The 19,782-nt window shown below is 41.0% G+C and overlaps 1 protein-coding gene across 9 annotated transcripts in view; it reads right to left on the bottom strand.

The window, feature by feature from the left end:
- The window catches only part of LOC131049033 (putative ion channel POLLUX-like 2), a 383,365-nt gene that overhangs the window by 252,126 nt on the left and 111,457 nt on the right, over positions 1-19,782 (bottom strand). For all 9 annotated transcript variants that reach the window (XM_057983566.2, XM_057983498.2, XM_057983206.2 and 6 more), the window contains 2 exons: positions 17,670-17,965; positions 3,573-3,644 (listed from right to left, as the gene is read on the bottom strand). In XM_057983566.2, the coding sequence (XP_057839549.2) occupies positions 3,573-3,644; positions 17,670-17,965 (368 nt within the window). The remainder of the gene's footprint in view (positions 1-3,572; positions 3,645-17,669; positions 17,966-19,782) is intronic.

The raw sequence follows: 19,782 nt of genomic DNA, 5'->3' as shown, positions 1-19,782 counted from the left end.
CATAGGTGGATTGATGTGAATTTCTGGACTTGGATGATTTTGCATGCTTTCCTCTTCTGGAATAGGAGTTCCAAACTTAACCATTTTTTGACCCAAATTGTCTGCCTTCTGACTCTTCCGGATTTAGAAATGGTCTTCAGGAACATTCAATCTTCAAAGATATTAAGTTTTCAGTGTTTTCCTGTGAACCTACCAAAAATAGATTTTTCCAAATAGTAAGTGTTTCAAAATGTCAAGGTTTGGGCAAAATAGGTCAGAAAAGCACTTACTAAAAATAGAAACTTACTAAAAATAGAAAGTTTAATTTTTGGCAAAATTAGACCAATCCGAGACTTAGTAAAATCCCTAAAAAATAGGAACTTTCTTAAAATAGAAAGTTGCTCCATTTTGGCTCAAATTTTACTGGGAGGTTCCTTGAAGGTTCCTGATTCCAGTTGTATGTTCAGTTTTCCCAAAACCCTAACAGAAACCCCTAAAATCTAGGACAGAAGGCAAAAACCCTAAAATTCACAAAACGAGTCCTAGACTTAGCCAAATTTGCTCAAACGAAAGGCAGACTTGACCAATATGACCCCCAAACACTTGCAAAGCAGAGAGACTGACGAGACTGCTGCAAAAAGACCCCAAAAACGCAAGCCAAAAGACCGGGAGGGCCTAAAAAGTAGGGGGTCCCCATTTGCAATGGGGCAATGTGTGAAAACGTTACAACAGGACCCTTACTATTTTTATGAAGGTAGCTGGATGCGCAGCGGATGCAGTGGGATACCTCCTAGAGCAGACAGAATTGAATTATATGCATTATTGTGGAGGTTATGGTATTTTTATTATTATTAAAAGTGCACATTATTTAAATATCTAATTGACTTTATTATGAGGGGTTATTTAATGAATTATGAAGTCAATCATTTAAAGTGCAATTAAGTTATATTGGGGGCCCACTTTAAGAGATGATATATTAAATGCTTTTAAAGTATACTTTATTATAAGTGATAAAGTGTTATTTAAAGTGAGATATAAGTGTTTAATAAAATATAATTTATATTGTGCACCAAATGGAGGGAAAAGTAAGTGAAATTAAATGAGATGAAGCCAAAGGCAAATTAAATATTATATAAAGGCTTTTGAAAAGGGATTTCATTCATTCTTTTGTGCATCTATTTCATGAGTTTTTTCTACAAGGAGGAGCCGAGGGTTTCTGTCTTCAACCAGCCATTGGAGAACAATAATTCTTCAATGTTGCAGCCATTTAAGGTAGTGAAATATCCATTGAATTTGGCTTACAGGAGAGCTTCATTCAGAGGCTCTATTTGTGCTAAATTTGTAAGAACTCATTTAAGTCTTAGGCAGAATTGGAGGACATAGTGATTTATTTAACTTTTCCAGCCAGGGTGTTTTGGTTCTAGAGTGCAGTTGAAGCCCTTTGATGGTGGTTTCATGATTTTCAAAGCAGCCTATGATTTTATACGAATTTGCTATATTTGGGTGACTAGGGTTTGAAGATATAAGTTGCATTTTGTGATCAGACTTGCTCAGAAAATTCTGGGAGGGTTTTGGCCATCAATAAGGCCTCATTTCACATCCATATCCAGCACAGGGTTTATATTTCTCATCATCAGCTTGGACGGCTTCATTTGGAGGTGTTTGGCACATTCCCTGGGGTTCTAATTGGCTGTTATCAGTCCCAGGAATTCTCAGAATTTATATCAGATTGTATTCAGCTCCAAGCTTTACATTTTATGGTCATACTTAAAGAAATAATATCCAGCAAGTACAGACTTTGTGAGACAAGTGTTTGACAATATTCCTTGGAGCTCAAATCATCACAACAGGGTCATATTTACAGGAGGGATATTACAAAACTCCAAAACATAAATGAAGAATGAGCTCCCAAGGTCTATTCATCCGTTTTGAAAACCCCATGCCCACCTAAAAATAGGATATATTCTATTTGATTTGAAATCTCCTTATGTTTCCCCATGTAGGCATCCCCTTCATTTTAGCAATTAAAATCACCTTTCTAAATGTTTCCTTATGTCCCCTAGGCGCCTTTAAACAAAGACACTTTATAATTTTAAATAACATTACGTAAAATATTTAATTTAGCTTAATGCATTAACATTATTTAAATTAAATCCCCTGGTCACCAATTAACACCAAAATAACATTATTAAATACAATTACCAACTAATCCAAATGGACAAACTATCTGGAACCCTAAAAAAGTGTCATAATGCAAATCTTACCAAACTGAGCTCAAAACAATACCTGTTAATGCCAGATTAGTTGGACTGAATGGTCTCCAAGTTCCCAAGGGGTTACCTAACCAAAACTCATTTGCCTACGGCAACCCGCTAAATAGGCTAATGGTCACCAACTTATCAGTGCGTATAAAGGAGACATTACGAATCATTATCCTTGCTTCTCAACAATTCCTGCTTACACAAATAAACCATTACTGCGACCATGGCTGCTCATAGTACCTGAAATGGTGATTAGTCCACCATGTGCAAGAAATCTTCCACTTCATTTAGAATACTGAGTACATTCCTTGACTAACACAGATTTTCAAGTCTAGCTCCCACCTCCAAGAGTTTATTCTCTTCTTCATCTTTAGAAAACAATCTCTAGATTACAACAGATTGCCTTTGCATTGCCAATCTTTCTTTTCATACAGGTATTTGGTGGAAAATTATTCTTGGTAAAAAGGAAAAAGAAGTCTTGCTACTATATGATGCAAATGGGCTGACCAAAAACATCAAATGGTGTTGACTGCACCACAATCCTTGGTCTCTTCACTCAAATATTCTACATTGGGTGATCTGCCTTTGCAATCCCCTTCTCATTGCCTAATTCTCTGAATCAAAATAAACTTACTGCTTCTCAACCTCTTTTCTCAAAAGTGGTATGATTGTCTCCCCACTTGACTGATATTTCTACCAGTTTGTTGGACTACAATGTTTCTCATCCCCCCTCAATATAGCTAAAGTGCTAGACCCTATGGACCATAATGGCAACTCGGTGGAGTTGACTCTAACTAAACATATGGGTACTGGAGATTACATTCCTAACTCACTATTGGAGGCACTTTCCTAATCTTTGTTAGCTTCTAATTCATTAGATTATGATTATGAGAATGATAATATTGTTTGGACCCCTAATTAATAACAGAAAGGCTATCCGAAAGAAATATCTCTAGGCCATATGATTCTTTGGTCTCATCAAAAGCTCGAGAAGACTTAAAAGGATATGTTTCATTCTCTATATTCCCTTAATGGTTTAGGCTTGCACCGCATAGGAGGTTGTTATTACACAGGTTGGTTTTCTTTTGTATATGTTTTGGTTTTTAGCTAGATAACCAATATTATATCAAAAAAAGCATACTAAAAGAAATGTTTGTGACGTGTTTATGTAAGCTTATTATCAAAAAAAACATTGTAGTCTAACCTTTGATAAAGACATGTGTGTCTAGACATGCATGCATGTGTGTACATGTGTGCACACGTGCACGAATTGTTTGGTTACATTCAGAAATAACATACAAATGACATTCTTTAAAAATATGAATTGCTTACCTGATTTTATAGAACATAAATCCTCCAATAATAACAAGAATACAGCATGCAATAAACAATAATAGATAATACCTGCACACGCAAAAATCAAGATTTTAGATTTTCACTCCAAAAGGAACAATTTGTAAATGTTGTGACTGAAAGTAAGCGATCATAGATATCAAACTATTTGTAAAAGAAGGATAAACCATCGCTCTAAATATTTTGGTAATTGAGCTTCCAAGACTATGGTCTTATTTTATCTTGTTAATTCTAATCATTTCCAAATCTATGAGGCATTTCTTATTCAACTAGGATTAAGGCAGTCCATTAAAGCATATTTTATGTGTATTATCGAAAATGACAGTATCAGCTGTTCAATTTATCTATTTGAGAATTTCTTAGAAAAAAAACTGCCTATGAGCTTTCTTTTGTCTAGTGAAAAGCAAATTTGAGAATTCCGAAACTTCTTTGGCAATGATCCTGTGACAAACTGGGCTTTCCCCCAGCTTATTCAGGCAAGATTGTTGACAACTTATAACCATCATGATTATTCTAGATTTGTCGATGCATGCGTGTTGTCCTAAGTTTTGAACTTTCAAAAATTGACAACCCCTATGAATTTCTACTCAAAATTCGTAGTTTTCTTCTCTAAAGCATGTTTTATGAGGTTCAAAACTCATATTTGCTAATGTCAAACCAACAGTGGGTGTGCTTGTCATCATTGTCCAACTTTTGGTTAGTTTTGGCTTTCACTTTCCTAGCTTTTTGTGCAATTTCGGGTTTTGTGTCGGACATTGCAAGTAGGAACTTTTTGCTCACTTTACAAGTTAACTTTACTTGCAATCGAGTCTTAAAAACCCGATTACAAGTTACTTGCAAAGTCTAGTTTTTGAAGCATCATTACAAGTTCAAACCTATATTACTTGCAATCGGGTCTTTAAGACCCAACTGCAGCTAAAGTTCATTTGGTTGTGCAGTTTTGTCGAAGTCATGTCAGGTTTTATGTTCAACATTGCAAGCATGAGGGTATACGTTTTCATTGCAAGTTATCTTTACTTGCAATCAGGTCTCTAAGACCTGATTGCAAGTCCCTTTTTGCCTTGTTTCATGCAAGTTATCTTTACCTACAATCAGGTCTCCCAAACCCAATTACAAGCATATTGCATGAATGTTTGGATGTGTTGCACTTGTATTCGGGTCTTGCAACCGCGATTAAAAGCTTATACTTACCCATCCCTTGCAAACCTTACCACTTGCAATCGAGGTTTTGAGACCCAATTGCAAGTTTGTTCCTCTCAACATCCTTGCAAGTATGCTCACTTGCAATCGAGGTTCCAAGATTCGATTGCAAGGTCATCCTTACCACAAGTCTACAACATTCATCTCACACTTGTAATCAAGGTTTCAAGACCAGATCGCAAGCTTATACCCAAACAAAAATTATTACTTGCATTTAGGTCTTCCAGGCTCGATTGCAAGTGTAAGTTTCGGCATTGTTTCCCAGCTTGCATTCTTCCATTCTGCATACCAAGTTCGCTACAATCCATTTGCACTCGCATTCCACCTCCCAAGATCTGAAATTCGCTTTGTCTCCACATACTCTCATTCCCACATCTTTCCTTTGCAAGATCAATACTTGCAGTCGGGTCTCTAAGACCCGATTGCAAGGGGTTTCAATGCATGTAAGGACAGCAAGCAAGAGCCAGTGCTTTCATATGTTGATAACAACAATGATGTAAAATGAAGAGAATGCATTGTCATATGCACAGAGAGGGTCAAAATATTATGAACCATGAAGCAAAGAGGACTTGACAAATGGAGTAATGCAACAGAGGAATGCACTATTACAATGCATTGTAGCAACGCTATGCAGTAAAAAGCAGTGATTTTCACTATCACAATGGCCAACAAAGAATGTTAAATATCTTCAAGTTCAGTGGTTGATATTCATGAGGTCACTGTCATTACCATTCATGGTCAGATGATGCAAGTTACTGCTCCTTAATAAATACCTACATCGATCTAAAATACTTCAAGTTCCAACATCTTGTAGCACCATGAAGACCTCTTAGACAGAGGACGATGTAAATAGAGTTGTGTCTTGGACACTTAGATTAGTTTCAATTATGCATTTGTAATTTCCGTTTAACAAATTACATGTAATGCCAAAAATTGTAATTGCAAGTAATCATATTACTTACATTTTTGTAACTTGTAATTGCATGTAAACAAAGTACAAGTCGAAAGACAATAAGACAGTAATTTGGAATAATTCATAGTTAGTTAATTAGTTGTGGAAAAAGTCTCAGTTAGTTAGACTTCTCCCACATTTTGCTCTCAACTCCTGTCCTCTATATATGAGAGGGTGCTCTATGTAATTTTCATCTTTTCAGCAAGCACGAAAACTCTGTAGAATTTTGCAATCATAGAGACTTTGAGCATTATACTTGTATACTGTTTTTCCTCAAGTAATATCAAGAGAGTTTTGAGTTTCAAACTTTGTGTTGAAATCATACTAGTGTATCCATTGTGTTCTTGCGTCATAGTGGTGTATTCCTTAGTATTTGCTTGAGAATATAGTGAAATTGTTGAGAGACATTCAATCTAATTTCTTGCAGACTTTGTGCTGCAAATATTGAAGGTTGAATTAGTGTAGTTAAGTGTTAAACGCTGTGAAGAGCTGCAAGACTTTGTGCTTGTGATTGTTCCCATTTGAAGTAATAAGAAGGTGCATCATTATTGTAGACTTTGTGCTGCAATATGCTGTGTACTATTCTTATTTTATCATTCTGAAAAAGGTAGATCGGATAGTGCGAACTCGAGACTTTGTGCTTAGTTGCTATTTTCGCGTCTCGGGGAGGTGACGGAAGACTTTGTGCTTTCAGGAAACTTCACTTCCTTTCTTGTTATTTCTTCAAGCTGCTGTATTTATCTTTCGAAACTGCTATTTCTTTCTTGAGAAGAGGAAAGAATGTCGTCTTTTGTGAAAAAAGAGAAAAGGACGCTGTCCCACCCAATTTAGATTAGTTTTTAGTTAGTAATAGTAGAAAAGGGGGAGCCTTCCCTTAAATTAAGATAGTTTTACACTCACATGTTGTCATTGAAACCATAATTTTGCACATCTTCCCAAGTTTACAAAATTTTCAACCAACAAGTTCCATGGTCTGAAAATTAAATGTGATCTCATCCAAAGATCGCAACCATTGTATGCCCAACACTACATCTATATCCCCAATACTAACCACATAGAAGTCATCGTTGACTTCATAGTTACCCAACTGTAGGCTTATCTGTGAAATCATCTTAGTGCTGTGATTATGGATCCATCTACTTCCATCACCTTGAATCCATCCACATCCTCTATTTTGAGTCCCCTATGTGCCACTTGTATCAATCAAAGCCACTACATGCTTCCCTCCAAGGACTTCACATACTTTGCATGACTCATGTTTGCCCTCTCCGGTAAACGGTTAAATGCAGAAAGTAAATGCACAAAACATAATGGAAATACATTAAATAACCAGTCTCTATGTTAATTCAACAGTCCATGTACATCAAGTGCTTGTAACACTACATTTGACACGACTATCAGGATCCTACTTCGAAGAAAAGGTACACTATATATAATACCCGAAGGGGTGCGATACAACCGTCGCGACTCCAACTACCTACCCGTCGGCTAACTAATTGACCGCCGTAACTCATTATTACCGACGACAACATAAACATAATATAACAACATAACATAATGATTATTCCCGGCAACATCATCCCCCCCAAGAAAAGAAGTCGACTCCGACGACTTAATACAAAATAGAGATGAACGACAGGAACTACTGACGCCAATCGGGCCCGGATCTTATACACTTGCTGCGTCCTCGCCTGAAAACCCTTTTCTGCTACCATTCGATGCTCAAGTGCGGATTTCACCAATATTGCTTCCTTTGCCATCACAGTCCTCCTGTGCCTAACCCAGACTTGTCTGCAAAACACGTTTTTCAATCTCAGCTTCCACCAACTGCTACTCAATTGATACTATCTCCCTAGCCAATTTGTCCTCGATAGCCACCCGTGCTACTCTCCCGGCATCCAACTCCTGGGTACGCTGAACAAAGTCTCACGCGACTATTGCCTCCAACCTGGTGGTCAGCTCCTCCCGAGCCCTCTGTGCATCCACCAAGGCAACCTCACGTCCAGCCGAGACATACTCCGAGTTCCTCAAAGTGTACCAGTCATGCCTGGAGGTGGCCACAATCCATTGGCACAAATGCTAGGAGACACCTCAAATCCTCCATCACTCCCCAAAGGCCAAAAACTGAACTGAATAACTCCCTAGTGTCATACAACTGCGCGGACCTGCAATGCCTTCCCTCAAACTCTGTTTGTTCCCAACCTCCAGATCCATCTCCCTCTACGGCTTATGGCTTCCCCGCCAATGCTTAGCTGCAGGCTTCTTTCTCACAATACAGACAACCACAACACTTCCCGTGGTCTTCTATAGCTCAAAATAAACTAGGGGTCTAGGGGCAACGCCCCCAGCGGGGTCGAGGGGCAGCGCCCCTTGCGGGTTCCAATTTACAACCCTCAGAACCATACGAAAGTCCATGGCGCACAGCATTTCTGTGATATTTTAAGATGCCAAAAACCCTTCTTTTCCACTCTGAATTTCCAGTGTCCTGGCTTCAAACTCCAGCGAATCATTTTAAATCTGGTCGTCGTCGTTTTTTTTTTTTGGCACTGTAATGTCCCCGATGGCACCCCAGCCATACAACCTCCCGGTACGGTCAACAACAGCACTGGCACCTCCGATCGTGCGGCCACCTTCCCGTGCGGTTGACACCCTTCTTACCATACGGACACACCTCCACTGGCACCTCCCATCGTGCGGCCACCTTCCCGTGCGGTCGACACCCTTCTTACCATACGGACACACCTCCACTGGCACCTCCCATCGTGCGGCCACCTTCCCGTGCGGTCGACACCCTTCTTACCGTACGAACACACCTCCAGCATACCGACAACATGCTCAACTGTGCACACCGTACGGTCCTCCTTCCGCACGCCCAACGCAGTTCAACCGTATAGTGACCACTGATGACGAAGCGACTGCGTGTGTTTGTGCGGTTGCATGGCTGTGCGGCTTCGCGTTGTGCGGCTGTGGGTTGTTCGACACGTGAGTGTGCGAGCGGGTGAGTTGTGCGGCTGCGGGCTGCGGGCTGTGCAACTTTGCAGTTGCGGGTGCCACCGCCGGTGTCCACCGTACGGTGTTACCACTGCCGGTGGTCCACTGCAGGGTGGTCACCGTCGGTGGCCCACCGCACGGTGGTCACCGTACGGTGTTACCACCGTCGGTGGCCCACCGCACGGTGGTCACCGCCGGTGGTCCCACCGTAGGTCCATCCCTTTTTTTTTTTTTTTTAAATTTTTTTGACCGTACGGTCGCTGTCATACAACTGTACGGTTTTTTTTTCAAATTTTTTATTTTTTATTTTTTTTTTTTTTTTTTTGAGTTGTCTAGAGAGTCTTCGGCTCGAGTCCCCTGTCTCTGGGATCGCCCATCATCCTTCTCGGTTTTCCTCGCCCAAAAGTCTCCTGCTTTTGTCCCGTGCCTCTCGAGTGGCCTGCCCGGCCTCTTGGGTCCCCTTCCATCCTCTCGAGTCCCCCTTCGGGCGCTCGGGTGTCCGTCCGGCCTCTCGGGTCCCCTGCGCGCTTCGCATGGTAGGGTTTCAATTTGGGCCCGTTGGTGGCAAGTCTATTTTCAATGGCCATCGGAAGACCTGGAACCACAAATTCTACAGGGACCACGACCTCCTTCCCGTACATAAGAAGAAGAAGAATAAAAAAGATTTTGAAGACTGCGGTCTTCCATACAGGGTTCCAATCGTTGCCAACACTCTTCGGATTATCTACGTCGCCAGGGTTTGGGGCATCTCCCTTCCAATATTCTTTGTATTCCGGCAGGTACACCTCTGTTGGTTGCTCTGGTTCCTCTACTTCGAGCCTGTAGCTTTGGAACATTTCGTAATCCTCTATTTGCCAATGGAAGAGCCCGTTAAGTGAGCATACCTCATCTTCAGAACATCCCTCCAATTCGAGCACCCCTTCACTGTTCGGCTCCATCGCGTTCTTGCCCTTGCTTTCATCGGGACCCCCTTCCCCTTTATTAGAGTCCTCTGAGTCCGAGTCTGAAGAGGCGACCTCTTCGCCGACATCTTGGGTGTGTAGGTCAATGGTATATTTCCGCCCTCCCTTCTCCATGGAAAGTGTATTTTTCTTCCAGTTGTGGTTTACCCTCGCGTTGATCAACCACGCTCTCCCCAGGATGGCGTCATAGCCTTTCTTCTTCGAGGGAATAACCACGAAATCTAACAAGAATGGTTGCGTACCAATTGTCACTTGCTGGGCCATCAACAGGCCGAGTGGCTTAATGTCGTGTTGGTCCGCTCCCACCAGGTTGAATGTGGGTGGCCATAGGGTGGGCTTCCCCAGCCGCTTCCATGTTTCTTCTGGTAGTACATTCACCCCAGATCCCCCGTCCACAATGGTGTCCTTCAGAATGGTCCCACGGATACCCATTTCTACCACAGCTGGGTGTCTACCACTGCTCAAGGCTAGTAACCTCGGGTCAGTCGAAGGGCTAACAGAAACCTCCACCTGTGGTGCACTCTTCGAAGCGGTGGCGGGAACCTGTACCTATGGTGCACTCGACGATGCGGTGGCGGGAACCCGTACCTGTGGTGCACTCGACGATGCGGTGCTTTGCACATTGGTGAGGATGGCAGTCCTCAATTGTGGCATAGAGTCTAGAAGGTCTTTTACCTTTATCGGCACCTCGATCTGCAAGATTTGCCCAATGATGTAATTTTCCGCTTCCGTACGGGATGATGTACTCGCCACCTCGTTGTCCCGTCGTTCGGTCATCATCTCACATTCAATATTGGCCTTTGCCTCCCGTAATCTCTCCTTCTCCGTACGGGGGTCGGGATAAGTGGCTTTTTTCGTCTGGGCGCGGGTGATCGCCAGTTCTTCTTTCTCACCAGTCTTCTCAGCCTTCTCAATGTTGAGGAGATTAACCCCTGCCTGCGGGCAATTTGCATCCTCATGGTCGCCTGGCCCACACCAACGGCAGAGGTGCTGAGGGGTGGCTTCCTTCATGCAATCACGGGCGAAGTGCCCCCACTGATTACAGGCGCTACATTGGATAATTGGCCGGCCCTTGGCGTCATACTGGATACAGCTTCCGTTATTGTTATTGTTGCTATTCCTTCCGCCGACGCGTCTGTTGTCCCGGTATCCTCCAGATGATGTCGTTGTGTTAGTATGTTGGCCGATACCCGCTGGTGCGGATGTTGTGGCCTGCTCCGTGAACAACACCTGGTTCATTTGCGTTCCTCGGGTTTTCATTGTGTATGGGCACTCCTTGGTGGAGTGTCCCATCACTTGGCAAATCTCGCAGAATGCCTTCTTTTGGCAAGTACCCTTTGTGTGCCCTTCCTCTTTGCACTCAGTGCACCATATGTCCCCTTCGTTCCGACCAGTGCTTCTCATTATTTTGAATTCCTTTCTAATTCGCTCCATGTCTTTCTGGAGTGCTTGCACCCATTTGCTAGCCTCGTCATCGCTGCTGCTTTCCTATGAAGAGTCATCATCCTCGGATGAGGATTTATTACTTTTCTTCTTCTTTGATGTTTTGTGTTCGCTCTCCAGGTCCATCGCCCTATTATAAGCGTCGTCATATGACGTAGGTGGTACAATTTTCATCTTCCTCCGTAGGGAGGATTTCAACCCTTCAACGAACCATCGCTTCTTCAATCCATCTGCAGGTTGGCTTTCCATTTTACCCAAGAGTTCTTTCAGCCTCCGACTGTATGCCCGTACTATCTCCCTGGTACCTTGTTTGGTACTATATATCTCTGTTACAATTTCATTGTCATCACAGAGCAACCGAAACTCCCCCGTGAATTCCTTCTGTAGATTGGCCCACGTGGCCACTTTTTGCTTGTCCACATCGGAGTACCAATCTATAGCAACTCCTCGTAACGTGGCTGGAAACTGCTGTACCCAGTCATCCTGGTCTGTTACTCCGTTGGCGGACCAAATGGTTTCACATGTACGGCAGTGCCGTAAGGGGTCTTCCTTGCCCTCCCCTATGAACTTTGGCAATTTTCGTTTACTCGCCATCCCACCGCTGGGTCTCGCTCCTCTAATTCCTTGTGTGCTTAATTCCTTGTGTGCTTGTACCTGGCGATCCTCCACCTCCTGCAACTGAACCTCCACTCGTGGGTCCTCCGGAAAAAGTTGCTGACATCAAACCAAACAAATTGCCTCCCGTACGGTACCCTTGTGCTCCCTCGGCACCTTCGGTCGTACCGTCACCTTCCGTTGTCTCCCTCCGGTTGTCCTCTGAAATGGACAAATTCTTTAGCAAGTCTCTGGTAGCGTCGATCAAGTTTGGACTTCGCCTTGTTTGTTCCACCAACTCTTCGCGGCTTCGTACCCTACGGTGGTATTCTGGCGAACTGTAGAGTTCTCCTTCCGCACCCTCCGTGACTCCTTCTGGCAGCCCTACAACAGTGTAGACAGTGTAGTTCTTTCCGTCTATCTCTGCCTCCGCAACCTCCGTGACACCTCCTGGGTTCCCTTCGGGCAACCCCTCGGCCGGTCGTCCCTCGGCAAGCTGCCTTAGCCTACTCCTTCGTTCTATCTGTTGTCTGAGATTCAACGCGGTTTGTGCCACTTCCCATTCGTCACTCTGTATCTTTTTATTTTGTCCTTATTTAGTCTATTGGGCATAAGTCACTTCCATACACAACAAACACACGCCATGTACACAAAAAAACTTTTTTTTTTTTTTTTTAATTTTTATTTTGCCTTTCGGCCCCAATTTATATCAGCAGTGTGTCGGGATTATTACAAGGTTCAATTTCCTCCTGGCCTGGCGCCATCTCGTTCCGTTTCCCGTCGGCTGTTCTCTTCGTAGCGTTGCAAGATTTGTTGTCGTCGCTCTTCCTAGGCAATCTCCTCCAGGCGGGCCTGTTGTGTCAGCGATGCCTATGCAAGCAACCGGGGGAGGTGGTTCATCAACCGGTTTACTGCCGGGCTAACCTCCAGCGCTGTCCACACGACACTTGGTGGGATTTCTGCCTCCGCCGCCTCTCGTCGGACGTAGGTCTGAATGGCTACCTGGAGCAAAATTGAAAATTCTCGCGTTGCCGTGTTTTCTCCTGTGTAAAGTTATGTCCGCGCGTCGTCGGCCTCCGGGTTTACTTCACCAACGGGTAGGCCCATTGTGTCTGTGCACCATCCGTGTCTTCCGTTCCCGAGTTCGTCTAGGCAGCGGCGCCAAATGTTTGCCCTCTCGGGTAAACGGTTAAATGCAGAAAGTAAATGCACAAAACATAATGGAAATACATTAAATAACCAGTCTCTATGTTAATTCAACAGTCCATGTACATCAAGTGCTTGTAACACTACATTTGACACGACTATCATGATCCTACTTCGAAGAAAAGGTACACCATATATAATACCCGAAGGGGTGCGACACAACTGTCGCGACTCCAACTACCTACCCGTCGGCTAACTAACTGACCGCCGTAACTCATTATTACCGACGACAACATAAACATAATATAACAACATAACATAATGATTATTCCCGGCAACAACTCATTCTTTGGAAACTATAGTTTTGGGCAAGAGTTCCCTCACTCTCCTTTCTTCTTAGACTCTTTCGAAGACTTTTTCTCCTCTTTCTCCTTTGAATCAGCTTGCTGGTCTGAATTTTGTGCTCTTGATTCATCAACTGAATGGTACTCTAGTTGGTGGACCTTAGCCTTAGTTGCAGCATTCTGATCTAAGGCCCAAGGCTTTGTGCAGGTAAAAACCAATTTCTTCCAACTCAAGTCATTCAAGCATCCTCATCCAATCTAGAAGTTTTCTTAGTATGATTTGTGTCCTTGTGGAAATGTTTCTTATCCTTTTTGTTTTGAGAGGTATTTGACTGGAATTTGTTTCTAGGGGCAGCCAACTCCATACTTTTTGCTTTCCTCGTTGTTTCTTATAATGATTGTGAATCGAATACCTTAACCCATTGCCTTAACCGATCCTCTAGTGGCCTACATGAATCCTTCACTATAAAGAACTACCAATCTCCTCTTGGTGTTACTAGGAACCATCACCAAAAGTCTTTGAAATCTTGTTGTGTCTAGAGAACCGTATTGCTAAAGTTGTGTCAACTCTCTAAAATGTGATTCAGATTCCTTTTATTGCACCTCTTGATGAGTATGTTGGTGAACTCATCGTATGTGGTGATTAGATTTTGACTTATACTAACTACACCATGGTACCACCACTCATGAGATATCATGTCTAGGTGCAAAGTGACAAATGTGATTGGCTCATCCTCTGACATGGGCCTATGTGCAAAGTAGTTATAACTTCTAAACCCATGCTCTAGTTGAGCATTATTCACTTCTATCAAAGTGAGCTAGTGTAACCTAACCCAAGGCTCACTGAAAATCTCTTTGCACTACTAGTCCTCTCTGCTCAATTCTACCACCACCCCTTTTCTTCCTTTGATTCAAATAATCATTTAGGAGTGAGCCATTCTTAATGTCGTCAGAAGAGTGTCATACTCAACATGAGCATTTCTCACCTCATCAACCAATAGGAGTTAAACCGCATAGACAAGGTCTATCTCTTCTTTGCGTGTGAAAGAAGGTTGCAGAGGCTTAAGAATGGATCTTGACACTACTACAACCATAGTTCTCAAACTTTGAGTACTCTTTTTTTTTTTTGCAGCGCCAGTTTCTGAAAGTTTAACTCGCAAGGTTTTCCAATGCAAGAAAAATGTGGGTAAAAATGTCCACATGGCACAAAGTTGAGATAGAGAAAGCCATAAAAAGAGGCACAATGATGAGATATAAAAGGTCATCAAGGAGTTTCTTGACATGGGTCATGTTAGGCTAAGTAAGAGCCCCTATGCATCTTCGGTGGTGTTGGAGAAGAAAGAGCATCGGACAATGTGAATGTGCATTGATTACAATTCTTTAAATAAGAAGACAATCAAGAATAGGTTTTGCCATCTCGTGGATAGATGAGCTTCATGGTGCATGCTACTTCTGCAAGGTAAATTTGAGATTGAGTTATCATCAAATATAAGTTCGTGAGGATGTAGAAAATACTTCTTTGCGGTGTCACTTTGGGCGCTATGAGTTCTTGCTTATGCCCTTTGGCTTAACCAAAGTTGTTGCCACTTTCTAGTCTTCAATGAATAAGGTGTTCAACACTCAGCTCTGTAAGTATGTTTTGATATTCTTTGATGATATTTTGATATCTAGCAAGACATGGGAGGAGTACATGAAGCATTTAGAAGAGGTACTAAGCATCCTTGAGAGGGAGTCTTTATTTGCCAAGGAATCAAAATGTGAATTTGGTATGATAGAACAACTTTATTTTGGTCACACAATCAACTCCAAGGATGTTAGTGTGGATTGGCCTCCACCTTCTAATCTCTCGTAGATTAAGGAGTTTTGTGGTCTATGTGGGTCCTACATGAGATTTGTTAAGGGATTTTCACAAGTGGCTGCCCCACTTACTGATTTAACCAGATAGTTTTTTTTTAGAATGATATAATTTATAATATATAAATTATGCTTACAATATAATATTAATTTATTTTTCATTGGAATATTTCAAGAATATTAATTGAAAAATAATATTTAATAAATAAATTTCAAATAATCATTCGTTGGTAATTATTATATTAATTAATAATAATAATTGTTTCATTTAGTATATATATAATGATCAAGGAGGGGACATGACAGGGGGCCTTTGTTTAGTTTAATGCAACGTGGCAATGCTTTGATTAGTTCTAGCTATTTTCAATTTTTCCAAACCTTTTGAGCTTGAATGTGATGCAATTGGAAAGGGAATAGGTGTCGTCTTGATGCAAATCAAGCATCCTATTGCATTTGAGAGCAAGATTGGTTGTGTGGGTTTTCATCCAAAAACCAATATTCACCTTAGGGTTTTCATCCTTTATATCTTTTGGCACTATCCCAATTGGAGGCATCTTCATCTACGGTATTCTACAGGACATTTTCTTGGTGGCATCATCTTCTTCAGTTTCTAGCTTTGCACATTTGTGATTATGTTGTATGCTCTTGCATGAGCAATGTTGTACTCGCACTATTATAAAGTGCCACACCTCCTTGTACTTTGTCATTGTTGACCTTACAATAGCTATCATTTCAGACTTGACAAAAGCGAGCTTTGCACTATTTTCCATAAAGAGTGATCAGATGAAGTGTGCATGAGCTCAATTTTAGTGACTTACTTGGGATAATGTACCTAGCTGATCTGTCCTCGAAATCTTTGTCAACTAGCATTTGCCTCCTTTCCAAAGAGCATGATCTCTCATAAACAGTACGACCAACCGAAGAAATCGGTTAGATTTGTTGTTGAACAGCAAATGGAGTTCAATAGATGATATCACAAAATTTGAAATATGCAATCTTTCATCACAACAAAATTTTCAAAATCCGTGACTCTGACTGAATCACTCCAAATTGGCTATGGTGGAATCTTACACCACCGAACCAAATATTCACTGGAGGATTTTTGTTTTGCACTGGTAGAAATCTGTTCAATTGAAATTTCAACCAAATATCAAATTCTCAAAATACCAAATGACTCCCTTCATCCTACTTTTATAATCTTTACTAGAACTTTCTAGAAAAAGTCACTTTTAAATAATAAGTAAAAATTCTTTCCCTCCTCTAAAACTAACTTTGTATTATTTTTATTTTCATCCCCAGCTGAATTCATTAAAATATTCAAGATAATAATTAATTATATCAATTTTAAGTTGACTTTATTTAATTAATTAAATTATCTCCTTCCCACTCATTGAGGCCGAAAAAGGGGACATTACAATACTCCCCTCCAAAAGATTGCTTGTCCTCAAGCAATCTCCACTCCAACACTGACCAACCCTGGATGTGACTCTCTGAGATTCCATGATTCCAAATAAGCCTAGGAGGTTTCTGAATCTTCTTTCTAGATATGCTATGCTATACCACACTTTAAAATGGAACCCCCATTCGAATGTCTCGCCAAAATTGCACCAATCTACTCCAAGTAGGCAGCAAAATCCCTAGACATAGGCTTTGTTCCCCCCTATTTACGTTGTGCCACACCAATAAACTCTCACAAGCTCACATAAATAACTTAAGTTCTCACCTCTAGAGTGTCTGACTGATGGCCATCATCATATAGAAGTCCGCTATCCTATATTTGTTTTAAAGATAAAACACTAGCACCCTCAGCAAATTCACCTCCTATATTGTGTAAATGTAAATTTTCTTGCTTACCCAAATCTATGATGGGAAATTTGGAGTTGATAGCTTCCATTCTTCTCACTGTGATTTGATGAGGTAGAGTGTGAGGAATGCCCTTCAATGTCCCCTGTTTCCCTTCATGCTGAAAACTAAACTCCATAATCTGATAGAATCTCCATGCTCTTATGTGGACCATATATGTCTATAATACACAAAGTCGTAAGCTTTTCTCATGGTGTTTTATACTCTACTAAGATTTTCCTTACATATATACTAATATCATGTTTGAATGTTCGTTCCCATTGATAATAATTTCCATAACAATCATGCAAAAGTTAGCTATTTAACCAAAAAGAACTTTAATAATTGTTTTTCCCAGCATATATATTTTATTTAATACCTTGTTCAAGAAGAATTACCAAAATGTAATTCATTGAGTTTGCAAAAGGATATCTATGAAGTTTTCCAACAGTCATAGGCTGCAACCACAAACCAATGGACCTTGCTTTTAGGCATGTTTTATTTGGTTTTCTTATATTATTTGATTATATTATCAGGTGTATTATCTAGTCAAGTGGATGTATCAAATATCATTCTATTATAGCGCAATCATAAATAACTTTTATATTAAAAAAGATCTTTTCGTAGGATTAAAAAAAATGCTTTCTTTATTTAAATGAAAAGAAGATATCTTCTCCATCTATTGATTATTTAAATATTATTGGATTTTATTCAGAAAATAAACAAATGAGCATATAAAGAAACTTACCAAGTTGAATTGCGCTCAAGCAACAAATCCAACGTATACAAAAACCTTGACATGTTCCAGCTATTTTTTGGGAATATCGAAGGCACCCCATCAAGTCTTAGAGGTAGAGGTTGGCTGGTCAATGTAGACACCCCAAAAATACTTGCAAGACAAGGTTGTTCTGATCTCAAGACTTTCAACATACATGAAAAGACAAATGCAGCTTTTCTAATACATATTTTGGCTTCCTTTAATAAAACCATTCTCATTGACAGAGACATAGTTATAGAACATGCAAAAAGTCCGACCAAGAAACCCTGCACCAAAAAAAATGACAATTATCAATTCGAAATCTTGTTCAGATTCATGAAATGAAGCAGAATATATGACAATACAATAATATTTTCTGCAAGAATTTAGTTGAGTTACCAAGAGCAATAAAGATATGCCATAACTAGAAAGACTCCCCCATGAATAGTTAGTAACTTACTATTTTATCATATATCCTTCATTTCCAAATAGGATTGTCACTTGATATAATAACTAATTTTTATTAGAAACCACTACTGATATTTTTGTATGTTTCAATCTAGATTAGTTGTAATATTCATCCCATGCATATCACTAAAAGGAGGAAAAGAGATAATTACTATAACATCAATGGTATCCAAAGGTGGGCTAAGTTGTACGGTTGTGACTTTAAGTGGGAAATTGGAGACATCATTACTCTCCTCAGCAGGATGATGGGTCTTGAGCACTCTAATGTTTTTGAGCCCTGGATGTATCAATTTATCATGTTCATAAGGCAGTCCCATCATATATCATGGGGAGAGATTATTAGTGACACTTTGTGTGAAAAACTTGCAGCAGTCCCTACTACCATGACATTCTACATGAACTCATACTTAGTGTATTTGGCAGCATCACTTAGACATTTCCCTGGTCTTTCTACCAAGGGTAATCGCTCGCTTATACCTGTGTGAGAATACTATGATCGGCTGGCCTTGAGACCTAGTAGATTACATTTCAGAAGGGTTCAAGATGCATTCTTTGGTTACTTCAGGTGCCAATTTGACAAGACTCTAAAGAACAGAAGGGTGTCAAATGAAGCATGGGAAAGAGTGAATGAGTATGGTTGCTTGTTCCTTCAATTCCCGACTTTCACTTATATAAGAGTCGGATGCTACAGTGGGCAGCCATACATGTTTCCTAGATACTCAACTAATAAGATTATTCTTATGGAGTTGGGAAGACAGATCATGGTTGTTCACGCACATCAATCTGTCAAACATAAGGTTGGGATGGGGATTTCTACAACCAACCCATTGAAGATTGGTCAGTACTCCCTTTTCACATCCACCAAAGCCAAAGCTATGGAGACCTAGATGCAGGAGATTAAACTCAAAAGGTTTAAGTCAAAGGCAGATTTGACTACCAAGGTATGAAGGAAAAGATCAAAAAGTCCTTCATACATGTGCATCGTATTGAGGATATCTAGGTGGATCTCCATACAAAAAAGGAGGTTCTCAAGATGGACTGCAGACTCACCCTTGAGCAGGTTATTGATTTGTACCTGGTGGATATTCCGCACGGGATGATTGATGATGGAAATATACTTGATCCAGAGTACGTCTCACGAAGAGTTGATGAAGCCCCACTTCCTTTAATCCAGTGGTCACATAAAGAATGCACTTCCATTCTTGAGAGATTTCAGCCTATCCTAGCTAACACCAACACTTGGCTCAAAGGTAATCGTGTTAGACTCATCAAGATCAAGGTTGGAAAAGAAGATGATTCTACCGGGCCTCTTGGACGTATGTCTGAGATTCAGATTGACAACAACGAAGGTGCATCATTTTCAGGCACTAGGATCAAATTGCGGGTTAGTCGGGCAATACTGCTTCCTCCTGAGGAGGCGACAGTTCGTGGGAAAGAAAAGTCCCAAATTCACATTCATGTGATTGATCTTGATGATCCAGAGCGACGACAACAATCAGATGATGCTCCTAAGTCACTAGCTTTAGAGTCACCTCATGAGATTCCCTCCTCAGTTTTCATGGAGCTTCCTCTATCTCCTCCTGACACAGTAGTGGATGAGTCTCCTCAGAATGTCGTTCCTATTTCAGCAGTTGAG

The sequence above is a fragment of the Cryptomeria japonica genome, chromosome 2 (assembly GCF_030272615.1).
Source record: "Cryptomeria japonica chromosome 2, Sugi_1.0, whole genome shotgun sequence".
Lineage (NCBI taxonomy): Eukaryota > Viridiplantae > Streptophyta > Pinopsida > Cupressales > Cupressaceae > Cryptomeria > Cryptomeria japonica.
This window is presented reverse-complemented; position numbering and strand designations above follow the sequence as displayed.